We start from the raw sequence: 20,094 nt of genomic DNA on the forward strand, positions 1-20,094 counted from the left end.
ATGTTTGAGGAACATAATGCCCTTGGAACAAGAAAAACGGAAAGCTATCAACATTTTGTTTCTTATATCTACCCACACGTGACTCATACCAATACAACCAATTTGTGCTTGAGTTACTCTGTGTTATCTCCCAGGTTCTAACTTGGTGAAAAATTCCTAATCACACATGTGGGACCCTATGGGAAACTTGGGCAAGTTATCTACTGTCACCTCAGTAGCCATGCCTCTCTCACTTTAGGCTATGCAAAATTGGAATCCTAACCAAGGGATGCTTCCCTTTCAGTTACTAGGCTCACTTCATGTAGTATGGAATGGAAGTTAAAAGAGACCTTAGAAACAATAAGCAAAAGGAAAAATAAAATTTCGGATTTTCTGTTTTGGAAGGTGGTGGATGATAAGGAGACCACTGCCTTATTTGTTTGGGCAATGGGGTCATGTTAATAATTTCAAAGGGTTGTGGGTGATAGGCAGCCAAGATGACTGGCACAACCACAACCCCAATGAGGTTACTAGATCTACAATTTAATGGTGGAGAGGGTCATTGTGACATTTGCTCCTCAAGGTAATCATTAAGCACAGCTCCTATTTGAAGATTAATTACAAAGATAAGGAATCAATTGATGTCTAATATCTAGTGTATCTTAAAAGTAAGCAACACAAAAGGGAGATATGACGGTAGAAACCGATTACCATAACCTATTGAAATGTGTAAATGTTGAAAATGGCAACAAGAAATGCTAAAAATAGAAGTGCTATAAATAGCAATTTGGGTACCAGAGCTGGATTGAGCAACAGGGAATGAAAAATGGAAGTGTTAAAAATAGCAGTTCGGGATGGATTCCTATTTTAGCCAATCCCTAAACTAAAATAGTGAAGTAAAATTCGAATTTGAACTTAACAACGGTTTGAAAATAAATTAATTAATTCACCATGAGTTAATTAGTTGTGAAAAATCAAACATGAAGTCTATGTGAGGACATGCAATAGTTTCTCCATTAATTGAAGAATTTATCCATCAGTTAAAGAGATAAGGATGAGTTGTAATTTGAGTTGTAATTAGTTGGCTCAGTTAACAGAGTCAAGTCCAGTTAGATTGATTTAAACAGTTTGTTTAAATTAATGTGAATTCAGTTAGTTAATGCATGTGTGCATATAACTGTTGCACTTCAGATAACTGAATATTCTCTCATGAATAACTCATGCATGTCAGTTTAGACAGAGACCCAGTTGAGATCAAAGGACGGACAGTGTACTATCAGCTAGATGGATTTTTCCCATAAAGGAAACTCATCCATGGAGAAGGATTTATCTCCTTTAGGATTGCGCAGTTGGATCAGAGGTTAGTGAGTGTGTGAAGAGGCCAATTCACACAAGTAGTTGCACTGGACCCCAAGGAAAATTGCGCAAAGAAATAGGAGGCTTGGAGGGCAGAGGAGAAGGTTTGAGAGAGGCCTTTGACTATCTATGAGCAGCAGAGGGATTGCAAAGAGAGCAGGATAGCTTGTGAGCTGATTCTTTTTGTAATCCAGACTATATTTCCACTTGTATGATAATACAGAGTTGGGGTTTTAGGTTGAGGCTTTCCCCAAGTTATTTCTTCTGTGTTATGTGTGATTGCTTCTCATTCTCAGTTATATGTGTTCTCATTGATCGTGCTCAAATTGATTAAGCTTCCACAAAGTTTGATTGTAGAAGTAGATCTAGTATTTTTCTTTAGTATATTGCATAATCTGTTGATCTACAGTGGGAATTTCTACATGGTATCAGAGCAAAGGTGATCAAGGCGAAGAACAATATACAAGAAGAAGTTCAAAGTTTGGTTCCTGAAAATAGATATCGAGTTCTTATCACATCTCAATTTCACCTATGGCGTTCAGTGGTTTAAGGCTCGAGTATGCCCTTGATGGCAGCTCGAATTATATAGCCTGGAAGGATCGCATGGAGGCAGTATTAGAGGATAACGGTCTAAAGGACTTCATTGATCAAGAAGTCCCCAAGCCGACTGATGCTACTCAACAGGCGGAATGGAAGAAATGTGTGGCTAGAGCAAGGAGAATCCTTCTGGAGGGAGTTCGAAATCACATAGTCTCAAGTCTCCATGGGAAGGAGACATCGTTTTCAATGTGGAAAGCATTGAAAGATCTATATCAGAATAGCAGCGATCAGAGGAAGCTGGCATTGAAGGACAAGCTTTGGAAGATCAAGTGTGAAAAGGGCGACACGATCTCTAAGTATCTAAACAAGCTCACCACATGCAGGGATGAGCTTGGAAGTGTAGGGATCGCGACAGCTGATGATGACATGGTGAGTCTTGCACTCCTCGGTTTTCCTCAGAGCTGGCATAGCTACCAGGACTCGGTTAATGGAAGAGAGAAACTGCCAGATTGGGAAATTTGGTTGGATCTAATGCAAGAGGAGATAAGAAGAAGCACCAGAGATGGTTCTTCATCCATGGAGGATGAAGAAAATTGCGCCTTAGCGAGTAAGGCAAAGAAGGGGAAGGAGAAGGACTCTCTTTCACAATCTAGCCTTCCCAAGGTGGGAAGAAGTTTGACAAATCAAAAGTGCGATGCTTTCGTTGTCATGAGGTGGGCCATTTTGCTAAAAATTGTCCACTGAGGAAATCCAAGAAGGGATCCGTGGAAGGATCAGAAGGTGAGGCACTGACCTCACAGTTCGAGTTGGATTTCACACTGTTCGCATGCATGGTTTCATCCATGGTGGGAAGTGGTTGGTTTCTTGACAGTTGAGCTTCTTTCCACATGACCGGCGACAAGAGTTTGTTCAATACCTTGGAGGAGAAAGATCTCCAGATACTCATATCAATGGGTAATGATGAAAAGTATAGTGTCTCAGGTGTAGGCACGGTTGTTTTTCAGAGGGAGCATGGAGCTCACATTACCTTGACCGATGTCAAGTATGTACCAGGACTGAAGAGAAATTTTGTGTTAATCGCAATGCTGGAAGACAGAGGCTATGATGTAGTCTTCAGTAAGGGAAAGGTTTTCCTTAGACACATCATAGCTAGACAGGTGAAGCAGATCGGTTCACGGGTCAAGAACCTATATGTTCTTGAGGTTCAAGATGCATGCAAAGCCTTGAGGAACAAGGCAACTGATGGAGACTTGGCGGTTGAAAGGGAGAGTACATTACCTCTCAACATGCAGCGCCAGAAGAAGTTTCAGAAGATTGTGGAGAAGCCATGACTGGTAAAGCAGCTTCAAGAAGTTGTGGAGTAGCCAGAACTAGAAAAGCTGAGAGGAGATCGAATAGAGACATCTACTCATGTAGAGACCTCCAGTAGGGGGAAATTTCGGGCCAAGTGGGCAGAGGAATCACATGCATCCATACCTCCAGGTGGGAGGTGGGGCGATGTGGAGTGATCATCCCAAGAAGGCTAGAATAGGGGCAGGATCCTTGAGGTACCCAACCTCCTTGATTCGACTTTGCTACGGGAGCCACGATGAGGAGTAGCAGGACTGGTTGAGTGGATAGAGACAAATGCGGATGGAGCGGCAGAGAGAGCTACAGTGCAGGAGTCCCAAGACTGTGTAGAGCTCGCAAGTTGCAGCAATGCGAGAGGCACAGGAGTGTTACACCAGTGCAAGACGGCATAGAGAGGTGTGCAACAGTGCGAGATGCGTGGAGTGCTGCAGCAGCTCAGAGGTCAGGGAGGGAGCACTTGTCAGTGGCAAAGGGAGCTTCAGCATCAGAGTATGTTTCTAGCCCAACAGAGAGGTCAGTTGGGAGTTTTTTTGTTTCTAGAGTTGCTAGAGCGTCCACACTTGGAAGAAGTGTTGCATGCAGAACATTCCAAAGGTTCAGGATCGGGTTCGAGTTGAAGCCTTTCTTGTTGAGAGGGAGTGTTGAAAATGGCAACAAGAAATGTTAAAAATAGAAGTGCTAAAAATAGCACTGCTGTAAATAGCAAATTCGATACCAGTGCTAGATTGAGCAACAGGGAATGAAAAATGGAAGTGCTAAAAATAGCATTGTTATTTTAGCAGTTCGCGATGGATTCCTATTTTAGTCAGTCCCTAAACTAAAATAGTGAAGTAAAATTCTAATTCGACAGCTGTTTGAAAATAAATTAATTAATTCACCATGAGTTAATTAGTTGTGAAAAATCAAACATGAAGTCTATGTGAGGACATGCAACAGTTTCTCCATTAATTGAGGAATTTATCAATCAGTTAAAGAGATAAGGATGAGTTCTAATTTGAGTTATAATTAGTTGGCTCAGTTAACTTTGTCAAGTCCAGTTAGATTGATTTAAACAGTTTGTTTAAATTAATGTGAGTTCAGTTAGTTAATGCATGCTTGCATATAACTGTTGCACTTCAGATAATTGAATATTCTCTCATGAATAACTCATGCATGTCAGTTCAGACAGAGACCCAGTTGAGATCAGAGGAGGGATAGTGTACTATCAGTTGGATGGATTTTTCCTATAAAGGAAACTCATCCATGGAGAAGTATTTATCTCCTTTAGGATTGCGTAGTTGGATCAGAGGTTAGTGAGTGTGTGAAAAGGCCAATTCACACAAGTGGCTGCACTGGACCCCAAGGAAAATTGAGCAAAGAAATAGGAGGCTTGGAAGGCAGAGAAGAAGGTTTGAGAGAGGCCTTTGACTGTCTATGAGCAGCAGAGGGATTGCAGAGAGAGCAGGATAGCTTATGAGCTGATTCTTTTTGTAATCCAGACTATATTTCCACTTGTATGATAATACAGAGTTGCGGTTTTAGGCTGAGGCTTTCCCCGAGTTATTTCTTCTATGTTATGTGTGATTGCTTCTCATTCTCAGTTATATGTGTTCTCATTGATCGTGCTCAAATTGATTAAGCTTCCGCAAAGTTTGATTGTAGAAGTAAATCTAGTATTTTGCTTTAGTATATTGCATAATCTGTTGATCTACAGTGGGAATTTCTACAGTAACTAGGTTCAGTCTTCATAATGTCTATTGTAATCATGATTTTATAAATTTGATATTAAAGAGAAAAGAAAATTATTATTGTTGTTCTTGATGCATGGGTTTCATATTCAAGATAAATTTATTTATAGTTCAAGCACCCATTGAGTGCTTGTAGGTTTTTCATAGAGTTATGAAGTCAAAAGAGTCATTGTCATACATGTAAGACCCCTTTGGGCATGTTGTATCTTGTAAAGAAATTTTTTGTAAAGTCAAAAGTGTCATAAAGACCCTCCACAACCTTGTCAAACAAGTCGACCTACTAGAAGGATCAAGTCGGCCTCATGGAAATCAATTCAATCTCCTAAGAAGACTATATATAAGAGACACCGACCTCACTTGAGGATCATCTAATCAACTCACAAGAAGTCCGACCAAGGACGAGAAAAGAGACCTTAAAGAGCAAAGAAGAGGAGGACTAGAAGAAGGAAAGGAACATGTTGAATTTGGGTAGCATCAAATGTGCTCTAGCCTTGAAATTTGGTGGAGAAGGCTAAGGCACATGAGATCTCCAAGCCCTAGAAATCGTTTGGAGAAATTCCACAAGGATGAAGAGTTATTAAAATAATTAATCAACCTCCTAAGAAGACTATATATAAGAGACACCGACCTCACTTGAGGATCATCCAATCAACTCACAAGAAGTCCGACCAAGGACGAGAAAAGAGACCTTAAAGAGCAAAGAAGAGGAGGACTAGAAGAAGGAAAGGAACATGTTGAATTTGGGTAGCATCGAATGTGCTCTAGCCTTGAAATTTGGTGGAGAAGGCTAAGGCACATGAGATCTCCAAGCCCTAGAAATCGTTTGGAGAAATTCCACAAGGATGAAGAGTTATTAAAATAATTAATATTTTAATGGGTTCCTAAGTCTAAACTTAAGAAAATAAAAATAGTAATGTGTATCAATAAAATATGGGGAAAATTTTCTAAATGATGAGGATCAAGCCAGTTCTAATCTTAGCCATTGATTAGGGACTTAATCTCGGCCATTGATTTGTCAACAGGAAAAGTATAAGAGGAGGCTTGAGGGTTAGTTGGAGATACACCAATTGATCAAAGAATTTGATATTATGGTGCAAGGTTTGCTGAGAAAATCAAGTTAGTGACTAGAGTTGCAGTGAGGGGCAATTCAACAAGGGATTTCCATCCAAGGCTGACGAATACAGAGCAAAGAGGCAGCGCAGCGCTGGGAGAGGCAACACAAGCCCTAGAAGGGTTGACGCAGAGGCCAAAGAGCTGACGCAGAGGACGAAGAAGGTTGACGCAGGTGACACAGAAGCCGTAGAGGCTGACGTTGGACCTCAGAGACAGCATTGGGGAGATTCTGTGGGGCAGACTAGGAGCAAATCAACAGATCCTGATCCGGGAGAGGGTGACGCAGCTGCTGGAGGATTGACGCAGTTCCAGAGCAGTGCTTGGAGTAGCTTTCGCTGTCCAGCATAAGGAACAACTTAAGTCGCTGTGGGGTTTGATCATCCGGTTGTTGATTTGTCGGAATATTTGTCTCCGGATAGAGGTACCACTACCAAGGATATTATCTGTTGAGTAAACCATTTCTGGCACCCTAGTTGTATTCATGAATCTGCTTAATAATACAAACCCTCTATATGCTGGACCATTTTTCCGGGGACGATTGTCCAAAAATAACGGTGTCCCTTGTGTTATTGTCTCAGTTTATTTCAGTGCATGATCTGTATATTTGTGAAGGCTGCAATAGTGCTTACTTCGATGTTTATGCAATTAAATTATTTGTTAATGTAAAGAACAAGTAGGAGATTATAAACCAGTAATTGCAGTAGGGGTTTATTATGTGTTAGATTCAAGAATTTTCACATGGTATCAGAGCGATTGCAAATCATAGGCAACTGAAGACACCAACCGAGAAATCTGAGAATTTGCAGTAGAAAAGCAATTGTCACGAGAGACAACGTTGTTCCAAAGTTGAAGAGGCAAGAGGAGTGACGCAGTGCAGAGAGAGTGACGCAGAGGCTCATGCAGTGCCTACGTCAGCATTCTGAGCCGGGAGAGGAAGACGCAGTAGCTGGGAGGAGCCCACGCAGTAGCTGCATCATCCATCAGGGTTAGCATAGAGGCAGAGGAGGGCAGTTCAGGCTCACGCAGAGCCACATCATCCTTCTGAGCCAGGAAGGATTGACGCAACTGGTCGGGAGGAGCAGATTCAGCCCACGCGGAGATTGCGCAGAGCCTGAAGGGCTCAGATTCTTCGAGTTGCCGAGGCTAAGGGGGTGGGACGTTGTTTCTATTGGTGCAAAATAGTGTCTAAGGAGACTGAACCAAGGTAGAGGGAAACACTACCTCAACAGATTTCTAGCCAAGAAATCTAGATCTGGGTTGCAGCAACAAAGGAGGATTGGAGAGGAGTGATTCAACGATTAGTTGGAGGATTTCTGAGAGGGAAATTAGGACTCAGAGGGAGTCTAGAGAAGAGAATCAGAGATGGCAATGAATGGGTTGAGGGATCAGGACAGATTGCATGGAGCATCCAATTTTTTCATCTGGAAGGCTAGGATCCTGACAATCCTAGACAAACATCGCATCAAGGACTATGCCTTGAAGGTTGTTGTTGAACCGGTCGATGTTGATCCATTGAAGAAATACAAGGAGGCCCAGGCTAAGGCCAAGTGCATGATTAGAGACGGAGTCAAAGATCATGTAGTACCACACATTGCTGAGAAGAACATAGCAAGGGAGATGTGGGAGACCCTAACCACCTTGTATCAGGGCTCTTCCGTGCAACGGAAGATGCTATTAGAAAATCAGCTGAGACAATATCAGATGCAGAAAGGAGAGGAGATAGATCCCTTCCTTCTCAGGTTGCAAGGGATTCACGACCAACTTACTTCCGTGGGGTCTACATCGGATCCAGAGTTCATGGTCAGGACTGCCCTAAATGCAGTCTCCGAGGAGTGGGAGACGTTTGTCCAAAGCATTTTGGGCAGAGCAACTCTCCCCAGTTGGGAGGAGATGTGGGCAGCTCTTCGACAGGAAGAGCTCAAGAGATTGACCAAGGCGAGGAGTAGTGGTAAGGGAGTTTGAATCAAGAAGGAGGAGGAGGAGGATGCAGCTCTCGCATCAGCGGGACAACAGGGGCTACAGAAGAGGAAGAAGAAAGACATCTCCAAGGTCAAGTGCTTCAACTGTGGGGAGCTAGGACATTATGCCTCTCAATGCCCCAAGAAGAAAGGCAAGGGAGAAGCTTCCAACTCAAAGGTTGCTCCAGCAAAGGCGGAGAAGGATGTCGAGACCAGTGTTGATAATATCGCCGAAATATCGGCGATATTCGGAAATATCGCGATATTTTCGGCGAGCCGAAATATCGCCGCCAAAATATCGCGATATTTTCCGGTTTTCAAAATCTCTTGCGATTTCCGATATTTCGGCGATATCTCGTAAAATATCACGCGACGACAGAAAATATTGCCGGCGAGGTTAAAAACTTAAAATCAGTCCGCGCTATAAATTGATTTTTGGGTTTTTCGCGTCATTGTTTTTCTGAGAGCTGGAGCCAGAACGTGGTCGCTGCGAAGGAGGGTTTGGTCGCTGCAAGTGCCAAGAACAGGTATGAATGCCATTAAAATTTTAAATAGACTGTAGCATGACTGCGTAGCAGTGAAGCGGCAAGCCTGTCTTGGCATGATTTTCTCTATTTTAATGAGACAACCTTGCAAATAATTGAAGCTTGGGTTGCTTTTCTTTCCGATTTTTCTAGCTGCATAGAAGATTCTAGCTGGTTGATTTATTGTGGATTTCAAATTATGTATATGCTATATATAAATCATATCATCAAGGGAATGCCAAGGAAAGCGTATATCACTGTATATATAAATTCTTTTCCACTGTTCTAACTCAACACAGCATATTGCTTCATAACCATTCAATGCTATTATGTTATATCCCTTAACAGTGAAATGTCTACAATGTAAGCATACAGCGAGGCCGAGCACTGATGTTATCACAATTGATAAACTGGGTGCCGCCATGGGACATATGTCATAAACCATTCAGAAAAACTCTTGCGGGTGCCGCCATGGGACATAAACCATTCAGAAAAACAGAGACAGAAATATTATAACTTTTCATTGACCTGGCGAACCTATGTTGACAGTAACATTTCTAAGCCATATTTCAACTTTGATGGAGCATGTCTTTTCATAGTGAATAATGTCTCTTATACGTTTGAGTCATTTGTAAATTTAAACTGTTTTGGAGACTTGTTCATATGAATTTTACCTCCAGTATAACATAATGCCAAAAGTTTTAATTTTAAAGGTAAATTAGTACTTATTGATCAATTAAGAGATTTTTATGATATCTTTCATTTAAGGTTTTGATTTCAGTTATATACTAATTCAGTTATTAAGGCCATTATCTGTTTCTAATATTTATATAAAAATAAATATTATAGCAAATTATACCACCTATAAAACCTTATAATGAACACAATTACAGGTTGCTAATGCTGCAATCGGAGAGCACAAATATTTAAAAACAAAAGTATATGACACAGCTGGCATGTCTCGATGCCATATTAAACATGTTGCCGCCTTGTGGAAGGTTTTGACTCTTGAGGACTGTTTGACTTTGTGCTGCTTCTTGAAGACCATTCATTGCCAATTATCCCAGGGCCAAGTCTGTTGTCTCTTTAAGCTAAACAAAAAAAGTTCTTTCCTTTTTTTGCTACATTATCAGAAATAAAATTTCTTTCCTCCACTGATCTAAGAGATAAGGATGTTGTTTTGTAAAATGATGTGGTTATTAACTTATTTGTAATTTCGTATTACTTATTAAGTTACTAATTCCAAAATTTTTTTGGTGCTGTAGGTTTCCTTTTGAGTTAGCCCACTACAAAATACAAATATGCCAAAAAACTTGGACCCATTTTGGGAGTATGGGATCCCTGATGGTGGGACAAATCGTGCATATCTTGCATGCAAATTGTGTGGGACCAAGATGACAGGTGGGGTTACACGACTGAAATACCATCTTGCTAGACTCACTGGACATGATGTTGGCATTTGTACAGTTTCTAGTCCGGAGCTTATACAAAAAGCTCTTGAGGCAATTGAAGAAAAGGACAGAAAGAAGGAAGAGGCGGAAAGAAACAAAGCTGAACGTGCAGGTAGATCTTTTGGGATATCTTCTCCTGATTTTGATGTTGAGGGTAGTGGCCCTACTGGCCCTAGTGGGAGGGGCTCCACAACTGGCACACCATCACATGCTAGCGCTACTGCTAGTGTGAATGCGAGGTCATCATTTTTTGTTCCACGAATAGGTGCTGGAGCACAACCTGGCATAAAATCGCTTGTTAAGAAAAAGGAGAAGCAAGAAGCAGATAGAGTCATGGGGAGGTGTATTTTTTGGAGCGACTTACCTCTCAGCATCACAAAAACCAATCCATTTTGGCAACCAATGTGTGATGCTATTGCTGTTGTGGGCCCAGGGTACAAAAGTGCCACATATGAGGAGTTGCGGGGGCCAATTCTTCAAGCAGAAAAACAGGACATCAACTCTAGATTGGCGGAGTTGAAAAAGACATGGGAAGTCACTGGATGCACAGTGATGTCTGATGGTTGGACAGATAGGAAGGGTAGGACCCTTCTAAATTTCTTGGTACATTGTCCTAAAGGTACCATGTTTATTAAATCGTTGGATGCATCAGAACATATCAAAGATGCAGCAACGATATGTGAGTTGTTAGATGGGTTCATTCGGGAGATTGGTGTGCAGAATGTGGTGCAGGTCATAACAGACAATGCAGCTAATTATGTGTCTGCCGGCAGAATGCTTATGGAAAGGCATCCCACATTGTTCTGGACTCCATGTGCAGCGCATTGTCTTGATTTGTTGCTTGAGGATATGGGGAAACTCTCCTTCATCAAGGAGGCAGTTGATATGGCTAGGAGCATCCCCAAGTTTATTTATAACCATGCTTTTGTTCTTAGCCTTATGAGGAGGTTCACTAGAAACAAGGAGTTGCGGCGTCCTGCCATCACACGTTTTGCCACAACCTTTATTACTCTTCAGTGTTTGCTTCGATGTCAGTTCGAGTTGAAGCAAATGTTTGTGTCTGATGATTGGCGTAATTGTAGATACAGCAGGAGACCTGATGGGAGAGCCATTGCAAAAATGGTGTACTCTGAGACATTTTGGCGTGGAGTACAAGAAGCATGTGCAGTTAGCGAACCTATAGTAAAGGTTCTTAGATTGGTGGATGGAGAGAAGCCTGCAATGCCTTATTTGTATGAGGGCATGGATAGGGCCAAGGAGGCCATTCGTTCCTATTATGCAGACAAGGGTTCTGCTGGCCTTGATAGGCAGATGATGTTATGGGATGTGATTGATAGTCGGTGGACAGGGATGCTTCATCGACCCATTCATGCAGCAGCACTCTTCCTCAACCCTGCATTTTCATACAAATGCAACTTTGATTTTGATGGCGAGGTGATGGAAGGGCTCCATTCCTGTATTCAGAGGATGGTACCTGATTCTGAGCTTCGTAGCAAAATCAAGCGTGAGGTACAGTGTTATCAGGATTGTGTTGGCCTATTTGGCTTTGATGATGCCATTAGGGAAAGGGCCCTCTTCATGCCACGTAAGTGACAAGTCATCACTCATTAGAAATTAGAAATTTGAATTTAATTATGTTTTAACTTTTAACTTTTAACTTTTAAGTTTTTGAATTTTTTATTTCATTATTTTGTTGTAGATATTTGGTGGCGAAGCTATGGTGCAAGGGCACCAAATTTGCAAAAATTGGCTATACGAATCTTGAGTCAAACATGTAGCTCTTCAGGGTGTGAGCGCAATTGGAGTGTATTTGAGAAAATACACGCCAAAAAGCGCAACAGGTATAACTTTGAACTCAAGCCTTCAGTTGAGCAATTACACTTATTGTAATTTTTAATTTTTAATTTATGACCTTCAAGTGTCAAGAGTCAAGAGTCAAGACTCATTACTTTTTTGACACTCTTACAGGTTGGAGTTCGCACGCCTCAACGATTTGGTGTATGTGCATTACAACATCCGACTTCGAGTGAGGCAAATAGAATCACCAGTGGATCTAGATGCCATTTCCTTAGACAATATTGATGTATTGTCTCCGTGGAGGGTGGAGTCTCAGGAGCCCATATTGGAGGAGTCACCTTCATGGTTAGAGCCAGTGGCAGATGATCCATTAGAGCAGGGGCAGCAAGAGGAGGACTCAGAGTCAGAGGAGCAGCAGCACTTAGAGGAGGAGCAGGAGGAGCAGGAGGAGGAGGACACTGCGGGAGCATCAGCATCAACACCATCTGCTATAGATATAGGAGAGCATGGCTCCATGCCTAGCACTCATTATTTGACATTAGGTGCAGAGGCAGTGTCAGGGCCTTCTACTACTAGGGGCAGGCCTGGCAAACAGCCCATCATGTTTTTCCGTAAAAGGGGAGAGGGCAGTAGATAGATAGCTGCTAGTTTTATTTGTTATGCTACATGTAACTCATGATGATGAGATACTTTTATTATTATATGTGATGTTATTTTGTATTGGTTCTCCACATTTGAGTCCTTGAATGGACAATTATCAGGGATTAGCACGATTTGGTATCGCCTTTGATATATCATTTCTATTTGACATCATATATATCAGTGTTTTCTTCATATTTATGTGCCAATGTGTTTATTTCATGTTGTTATTGCTTTATATGTTTAAAAATCTGAAAAAAATGAATATATTATGCATTTTTTATGCTTGCCGATATTTGCCGATATTTTCGCCGATATTGCCAATAAGATATTTTCTGGACCCTCGCCGATATTTTCCCGATACCGATATTATCAACACTGGTCGAGACTGATGACGATTGTGCCACGAGTGCTCATGCGCCTCTAGAGAAGAGGTGGGGAGACTTGGAGTTGTAGTCGGGAGGACTACAGAAGCAGGGCAGGATCCTTGAGGTGCCCAAACTCTTGGATCGCATCCAGCTACGAGAGCCCTTAAAGATAGTAGCATGATGACAGGTGTCGAATAGAGCAAGGTGTGATGGAGCGGCAAGGCAGTGCTAGAGTGCAAAAGTTTGTAACAACAAAGTGGAAGTTGCAGTAGTGCGAGAGGCGCAGAAGAGGTTGCAGCAACGCAATGGCAGCAGAGGGAGCACATGATAGCAGCAGACGTAGCTTCAACATCACGAGGGTTCCAGACTAACCAGGATGTCAGTGTTTGGGTGAAGCAAGTTACATACTTCTCGGTAACTGAGTTGCAGTGCAGCAGTTAGCAGTGGCAGTGTTATGGGCAGCAAGAGGCAGCATTTTGAGAGGGAGCTGCAGTACAAATGTAGCAATGGCAGTGACAATGTCATGGGAAGCAGTACAGGAAGCAGCAGTGCAGTGGATGTGGGACAGCAGGCCAAGCATGAGCATAGAGGACCGATGCAGAGGTTCAGTGTGATGCTTCTGTGGTGAAGCATTGATAGAGCACATTCCTCGCTAAGAGGGAGTGTTGATTTTAGGTAGCATTGAATGTGCTCTAGCCTTGAAATTTGGTGGAGAGGCTAAGGCACATGAGATCTCCAAGACCCAGAAATCGTTTGGAGAAATTCCACCCAAATGAAGAGTTATTAAAATAATTAATATTTTTAATGAGTTCCTAAGTCTAAACTTAGGAAAATAAAAATATTAATGTGTATTAATAAAATATGGGTGAGAAAGTTCTAAGTGACGAGGATCAAGCCAGTTCTAATCTTAGTCGTTGATTAGGGACTTAATCTCGATCGTTGATTCGTCAACAGGAAAAGTATAAGAGGAGGCTTGAGGGTCAGTTGGAGATACACCAAGTGATCAAAGAATTCAATTTTCTGGGGCGAGGTTTGCTGAGGAAATCGAGTTAGTGATCAGAGCTACAGTGAGGGGTAGTTCATCAAAGGATTTTCATCTGACACTGAAGAATACATAGCAGAGAGGTAGCACAGTGCTAGGAGAGACAGCGCGGGCCCTAGAAAAGTTGATGCAGAGGCCGAAGAGCTAACGTAGAGGACGCAAAAGGCTAACGCAAGTGACGCAAAAGCCATAGAGGCTGACCCTGGGCCTCAAAGGCAGCATTGGGGAGATTCTGTGGGGCATACTGGGAGCAGATCAGCGGATCCTAAGGCGGGAGAGGGTGACGCAGCTCCTGGAGGAGTGACGCAGTTCCAGTGCAGTGCTTGGAGCAGCTTTCGCTGTCCAGCATAAAGAACAGCCTAAGTCGCTATGGGGTTTGATCATCTGGTTGTTGATTTGTCAGAATATCTATGTCTGGAGAGAGGTACCACTGCCAAGGATATTCTCTGTTGGGTGAGCCGTTTCTGGCACCCTAGTTGTATTCACGAATATGCTTAATAATACAAAACCCTCTATACGTTGCACTGGTTTTCCTGAATTGGGTTTTTCCGGGGACGATTGTCCAAAAATAACGGTGTCCCTCGTGTTATTGTCTCGGTTTATTTCAGTGCATGATCTATATATTTGTGAAGGTTGCAAAAGTGTTTACTTTGATGTTTATGCAATTAAATAACTTGTTAATGTAAAGAACAAGTAGGAGATTGTAAACCAGTAATTGCAGTAGGTGTTTATGATGTGTTAGATTTAGGAATTTTCACAGAACAATGTGTTTGAAAGTTGTTTTTGGGCTATCATCTCCTCACACGTGCAAAGATTAAGGCTACATAACTACAGCAAGATCGAATTGTAGAAAGGAGTTGAGTTAGGTCTACTTTGCAAGTCGAGTTCCAAAGAAGGAAGAACTAAGTCAAGTGAAGGAGAAGGAAGAAATCACCATCTTTTCCACACGTGCAAGAGTTAGGGTTTCTACAATAGCTGAAATTGCAGTCAAAAGGTTGTTGGGGTCGAAGTTACTAGAGAAGTTGATGGGATCAAACTTGCTAGATAAGTTGTTTGGGTCGAAGTTGTTAGAAAAGTTATTGTAGGTAGTGAAAGTTGACTTGGTCTTGGAGGGGTCTTTGTCAAGGGTCATAGGTCTTAGAATTCGTCAATTGAAGTTCTATAAGAAGAGAAGAGTTCTTGTGGGTTTTCCTCTCAAGAGGAGAGGTTTTGTCCCTAGCTTATAGCCTATATCTTGTGTCCTATTGTCTCATTATTCTTCATTGTTTGGTAGTTGTTTGATGATCGAAAACACAATAATAATCAACTGAAAGAAGAAGCTAATCAAGTTAAGTAAAAATACATCACAAGCAGTTACCAAAGTAAGAGAAATAACCTAATCTAGCTCCTCGTAAATTTCTCAACATGGTATCAGAGCTAAGGTGACTACAACAAGAAGAAGAGGCAAGCTTGAAGATCACATCACTTGAAAGAAGGATACATAAGGGTCGGGCAAACTAAGGAGCATCAAGTAGGGCTATCCATCGCATCACAAGGATCAAATCATCACAACTCTTGGAAGAAGAAAAAGACCTCAAAAACCCTACCTCCATTGAAAGAAGGACTCTACATTTGAAGCACCTTGGGAAGCCTCCACATTCTACATTATCATCCAAGGAAGGAAGAAGAAGCATTGCCATCATCATCAAAGAAATCAAGGTGATCTCCCTCACATTGAAGCAAAGATCACATCTCAAACATCCTTGAAGAAGATCATCAAGGAAGCAACATCATCAAGAAGGCATCAAGTTGAAGATATCATCATCTAGGAGCATCTTCACTTGACAAGTAAGTATCTTTATATTTATGTTTGAATCTACTATCAACATGACTTCATTCTGCAAGGAGAGCAACAAATTGGTTGGGTCACCAAATTTTCTGACATGGAAAAAGAGGATAGATTTGATCCTCATAGAGAATGAAGTTATTGAATATGTTAAGGGTTCAATCTCCAAACCATCTCAAGAGCAAGCTCAAGCACTATCGAAGTATATGAAAGGGGAAATAAGGGCTCAAAGAATCCTCATAGAATCAATCAAGGATTCCCTCATCCCTTATGTAGCAAAGTTGGAGAAATCGAAAGATATCTATGAAAAATTGGTAGATTGTTTTTCCGTAAGCACTGCAAGAGAAGTTATATCATTGAGAACCAAATTATACAAGATGAAGGTATCAAAGGAAGAAGGGGTAGCCTCATACCTTATGAGGGTATCTCAAATAAGAGATCAACTACAAGAATTAGGAGAAATAATGTTTGATAAAGAAATGACCACCGTTGTGCTCAATGCACTACTTGATGAATGGGGCAACTTTGTATCAAGTATCTATGGAAAGAAGGAAGCCACTCCATTCAGTGAACTTTGGTCATTATGTAAGATTGAAGAAACTAGGTTGAAGGCAAAGAGCAATGTTGGATCAAATGAACAAGTTCAAGCATACGCTACCATGGCCAAGAGAAAAGGAAAGTTTGATCCTCGAAAAAAGAAGAAGATCAATATGCCAAAGATACAAATGTTATGAGTGTAATGAATATGGACACTTTAAAAAGAATTGTCCCAAACTCAAGAAGGACAACAAGAATAGAAAGGAAAGAAATGAAGCCCATGTTACCGAAGAAGTGGAAGAATTAGAAAAGAAGAAATCAAAGAAGGAGGAAGTGAAAGATCTCTACTATGACTAAGGCACTCTCCTTTTCTTAGTTATAGAGGAGAATTGAAAGCATCGTGTTAAAATTGGCAACTAGGGCCAAATTCCACTTTGGACAGCTTATTTGATAAAGATAATCCTTGCATTAAATTCCTCTTCTCAAGAGGATCAAAATCAACCTAAGGATCACCAAATTTGGATAAGAAAAAGTACTTATTCACTCAAAAGAAATTCTATAAGGCATAATCTTATCAAGGCGGGAAAAATTTGAAAAATTGAAATTTGAATTTGCCTCCAAAGTGTCAAGGTCGACTAACCTCCATAAGGGAAAATCATCATATCTATTTGTATATATATAGTCACCCTCCATCCTCATTTGAGAACATAAGAGTGAATCATATCTACCTCTGGAATGTCGTTGGACTGAGGCAGAAAGAAGAGTTTGGGGAAGGATTGTCTTGACGTTTTGGTGCGGATCTCTTGAAGGAACAAGGTTGAGACATCTGAGGTAAGTGTGGGCCATTCGGTGTTAGTTTCTACTATTATTTACCTTTTGTTCTGGGCCACAGAGCTTGTTGTAGCTACAGCAAGGTTGGAGTATCTTGTTGAAGGGCCGAGAGGCCTGGTGTTGGGTCTCCTCTCTAAACCGCAGGCACAAGGAGTACACCACTGCCTAGACTGAGAGTGTAACCTTTGAATCAGTGATTAGAATTCTTTGTGGAGCATCTCAGTGAACTATTGTATGGCCCAGGAAGGTATTCAGGATATCTTGATCTAGTATTTTGCTGCCTGTTGATTCAAAGAAAGGCCGCAAACTTTTGAAAGTCTGATGCTACAAGATGAGCCACAGATCTGACCCTAAGGACTGGAAAAGGGTAGCATCCTTCTTGTCAAGCAAAGCCGCAGTTAAGAAGAGGTGTTCTGATTCAGTTAGAAGGGTCATCAGTTATTCGCCAGCAGCCCTAACCCTCTTCAGTATATCAGGATTGCAGTCTTGTGTACACCATCGATTTGTTTAAAGGTTGTGTTGTTAGATCAATTGGCTAGTCTGCCTTGAATTTAGATTATTGTTCTCATATCTCGCTCTGTTGGACATTTGATATATTTAATAAGAAGATTGATCAAGGGTTTTCCCTTTCTTGGGGTTTTTCCCTGGCTTGAGCCAATACTGTGTTCTCTTGTCTTGGCTTGTCTTCTACATTTATTGCCTACGTTTTTTCTTCAATTACTATCAATGTGATAATGGTTTATGTGATTGCTAATGGAACTAAATTGGAATTATAAATGAGCTAACATGAACATTGAAGTGATTGTCCCAAGCAAAGAACAAAGTTAACACATCACAAGTATGATAGGATGCATTATAGCAAGATAGAGATGACATCATCTTAGAAGCATGGAAGGATAACTGAAATAGAAAGTCTACATGGTTATAGCAGTCATCATGATAGAAATGGCATCTCCATTAGAAGCATATAAGGACAACTGAAGTAACAGTATATATAGTTGGAAGAAAGTCATCTAGCAAAATAGAAGACAACAAAATCATCATACATCATCATCATTAGGAATGAGCATTTGCAAAATAAAGATTGTTGTCGCTCAGATTGGATAGGCACCGCAACAGCCGCTCAAGGCAGGAGCTATCACTCTGATCCCCTCCCACTCCATTCTAGTTGTCTCCCAGGCTATGGGGGGTAGTCCTTATGGAAATGAGGTGAAGGAAAACAAGTTTGGAACCAACTTGTTTGGGAGACAGGGATGAGTGGCCTAGCTACTTGGTTAAATTTAGCAATATTAATGATTAGATTAGATTTTTAAGTATGAGACCAGTGCCTTACGGAGTCACAATTCTTGCTTAATGTAAATTAATGCCAAGTAACCGGATGGGCACCCACTGCTTGATATGACAGACTAACCTATATGGGATGCAAGTGCTAAGAGCTAGGTTTGATGCAACAATGTTGGTAAATTTTAGATTAAATGTCTATTCTAAGTTGAACCTCTCCCTTAACTATTTTGAGAAACAGTCTTCAGAGTAGGTTGTGGGATGGAGGCCAACGAGAAGCAGACAACGACCTGATTAACGATACCTACCCCTGTGTTCCAACCACCCAATGCCTCTGGCACTGCAGAGACTGTGGCTTTGATGACTGCAAGGTCACTGTGTTAACCACTAAGAAGGGTTGAATCCCTCAAGCTAATTGGAAAAGGGTTGCCCTAGGAGTCTATCAACCTAGCTTATGCTAGGAGGTAAGTTTTTAATGCAAGCTAGATCCTAAAATGTTCGTGCAAAGATGATGAGTGAAATTACTCAAGTTAAAATTGTTTAAGTGTTTACGTAGTCAAATTATGATTACTCCTTATGACAACAATACTTAACAACAATTAGAGGACAATATTAATACAAGGCAAGTGCTTAAGGATACAAGTGCCAATGAATCAATCCACAAAATACTTAGAATAAATTATCCAATTTGTCAATTAGCCAATGATTATACGATGCCAATAAAATTTACTCAAAGTGTTCTTATCACAATGCCAATTAGATTCCAAGTGTCAAAGCATAACCAACCAACCACAAGATCAGAAATTTAGAGCTTAAAATTCAGAAATCCTTGTAACTTGGAGCAAGGCAAGCAAGTGTTAGATCTCAAATATCCAAATCAGTAGTAATATTTCAGAAAATTTCAGCACTTATTAGACTTATGACAACAGTAAGAAAATCACTTTAGATCATGGAATTTACCAAATATATGAAACAGAAAATTTTCTGAATGATTAGCAAATATAAATTTATGAATTTAGCCCACTTTAAAATGGAGTATTAAGTGATATGTTAGATCTAAAGTAACTTATTATAGTAGTAAGCAAATCATCAAATCAGCAAGTAAAGATGCTACAACAAATGCCCAATATGCCCAAAACTAGCAAAATTTTATGAAAATTGAAAAAATCAAGTTTTTTGGGCTTTTAGAGTGTGATATTCAAAAAATATCAGATCTGACAAACTTGTTATAGCAGTGAGGAAATCAAAAACACAGTGAGCTATTTTTTTTTAACCGGAATGAATATAGTTTATATTAATAAGTCGTGCCCGTTCGCAACAAAATCGGGTCTTTACATCAGTTTATCACTGCTTCAACAAGCTGATAAAAATTTCTTGGTCCATCTAGACTATTGCAGTAGCTATGGCTATCCTACTTACAAAAATTTCCCATTCTGGGATATCTACAACTATAACTTCGACAGAATTGAAATAAGAGGTATATACATTTACAGTTCATCATTTTGATAAAACAAAAGCAAAACCAATATAGAGGTGGTCAGATATCCATAGGGGTTGGGCTGTTTAGATCCAGGCTCGAGGAGGCCTCTTCTGAGTCTTTGGAATTCTCCTGGTCTGTCACGCCCTCCACGTTTGCCTCCATACCATCCTCCATTGCATCCACCTTGAGCTTCAAATAGCTAATGGCGCAGTGCATCCACTTCATCCTCAAGTTGCCTGATGTGTTCCTTTTTCTCAATCTCCCTTTCCTGCATGGTCATATTTTCATGCATTTGT

The 20,094-nt window shown here is 40.9% G+C and overlaps 2 protein-coding genes across 2 annotated transcripts in view; one reads left to right on the forward strand and one right to left on the reverse strand.

Moving 5' to 3' along the window:
* Nucleotides 1–20,094, reverse strand: part of LOC149266946 (uncharacterized) — a 213,785-nt gene that overhangs the window by 61,587 nt on the left and 132,104 nt on the right. The gene's annotated exons all lie outside the window — the stretch shown is intronic.
* LOC149266947 (uncharacterized) lies at nucleotides 8,490–19,792 on the forward strand. The gene is made up of 5 exons (XM_089389562.1): nucleotides 8,490–8,550; nucleotides 9,813–11,583; nucleotides 11,698–11,839; nucleotides 11,967–12,081; nucleotides 19,706–19,792. Exons 2-5 carry the CDS (start codon nucleotides 9,849–9,851, stop codon nucleotides 19,790–19,792), a joined length of 2,079 nt encoding a protein of 692 aa, XP_089245688.1. The 5' UTR covers nucleotides 8,490–8,550; nucleotides 9,813–9,848.

Source organism: Pinus tabuliformis, chromosome 6 (genome assembly GCF_031772625.1).
Source record: "Pinus tabuliformis cultivar Carrire ecotype Pingquan chromosome 6, CPIR1, whole genome shotgun sequence".
In the NCBI taxonomy this organism is placed as follows: Eukaryota; Viridiplantae; Streptophyta; class Pinopsida; order Pinales; family Pinaceae; genus Pinus; species Pinus tabuliformis.

What these genes read in the sequence shown, in the direction of transcription:
- LOC149266947 (XM_089389562.1), top strand. Translation starts at nt 9,849, where the DNA reads ATGCCAAAAAACTTGGACCCATTTTGGGAGTATGGGATCCCTGATGGT. An exon ending in CACGCCAAAAAGCGCAACAG is followed by an intron (nt 11,840 to 11,966) that starts GTATAACTTTGA and finishes ACACTCTTACAG; the next exon opens with GTTGGAGTTCGCACGCCTCA. An exon ending in TTTCCTTAGACAATATTGAT is followed by an intron (nt 12,082 to 19,705) that starts GTATTGTCTCCG and finishes TGGTCCATCTAG; the next exon opens with ACTATTGCAGTAGCTATGGC.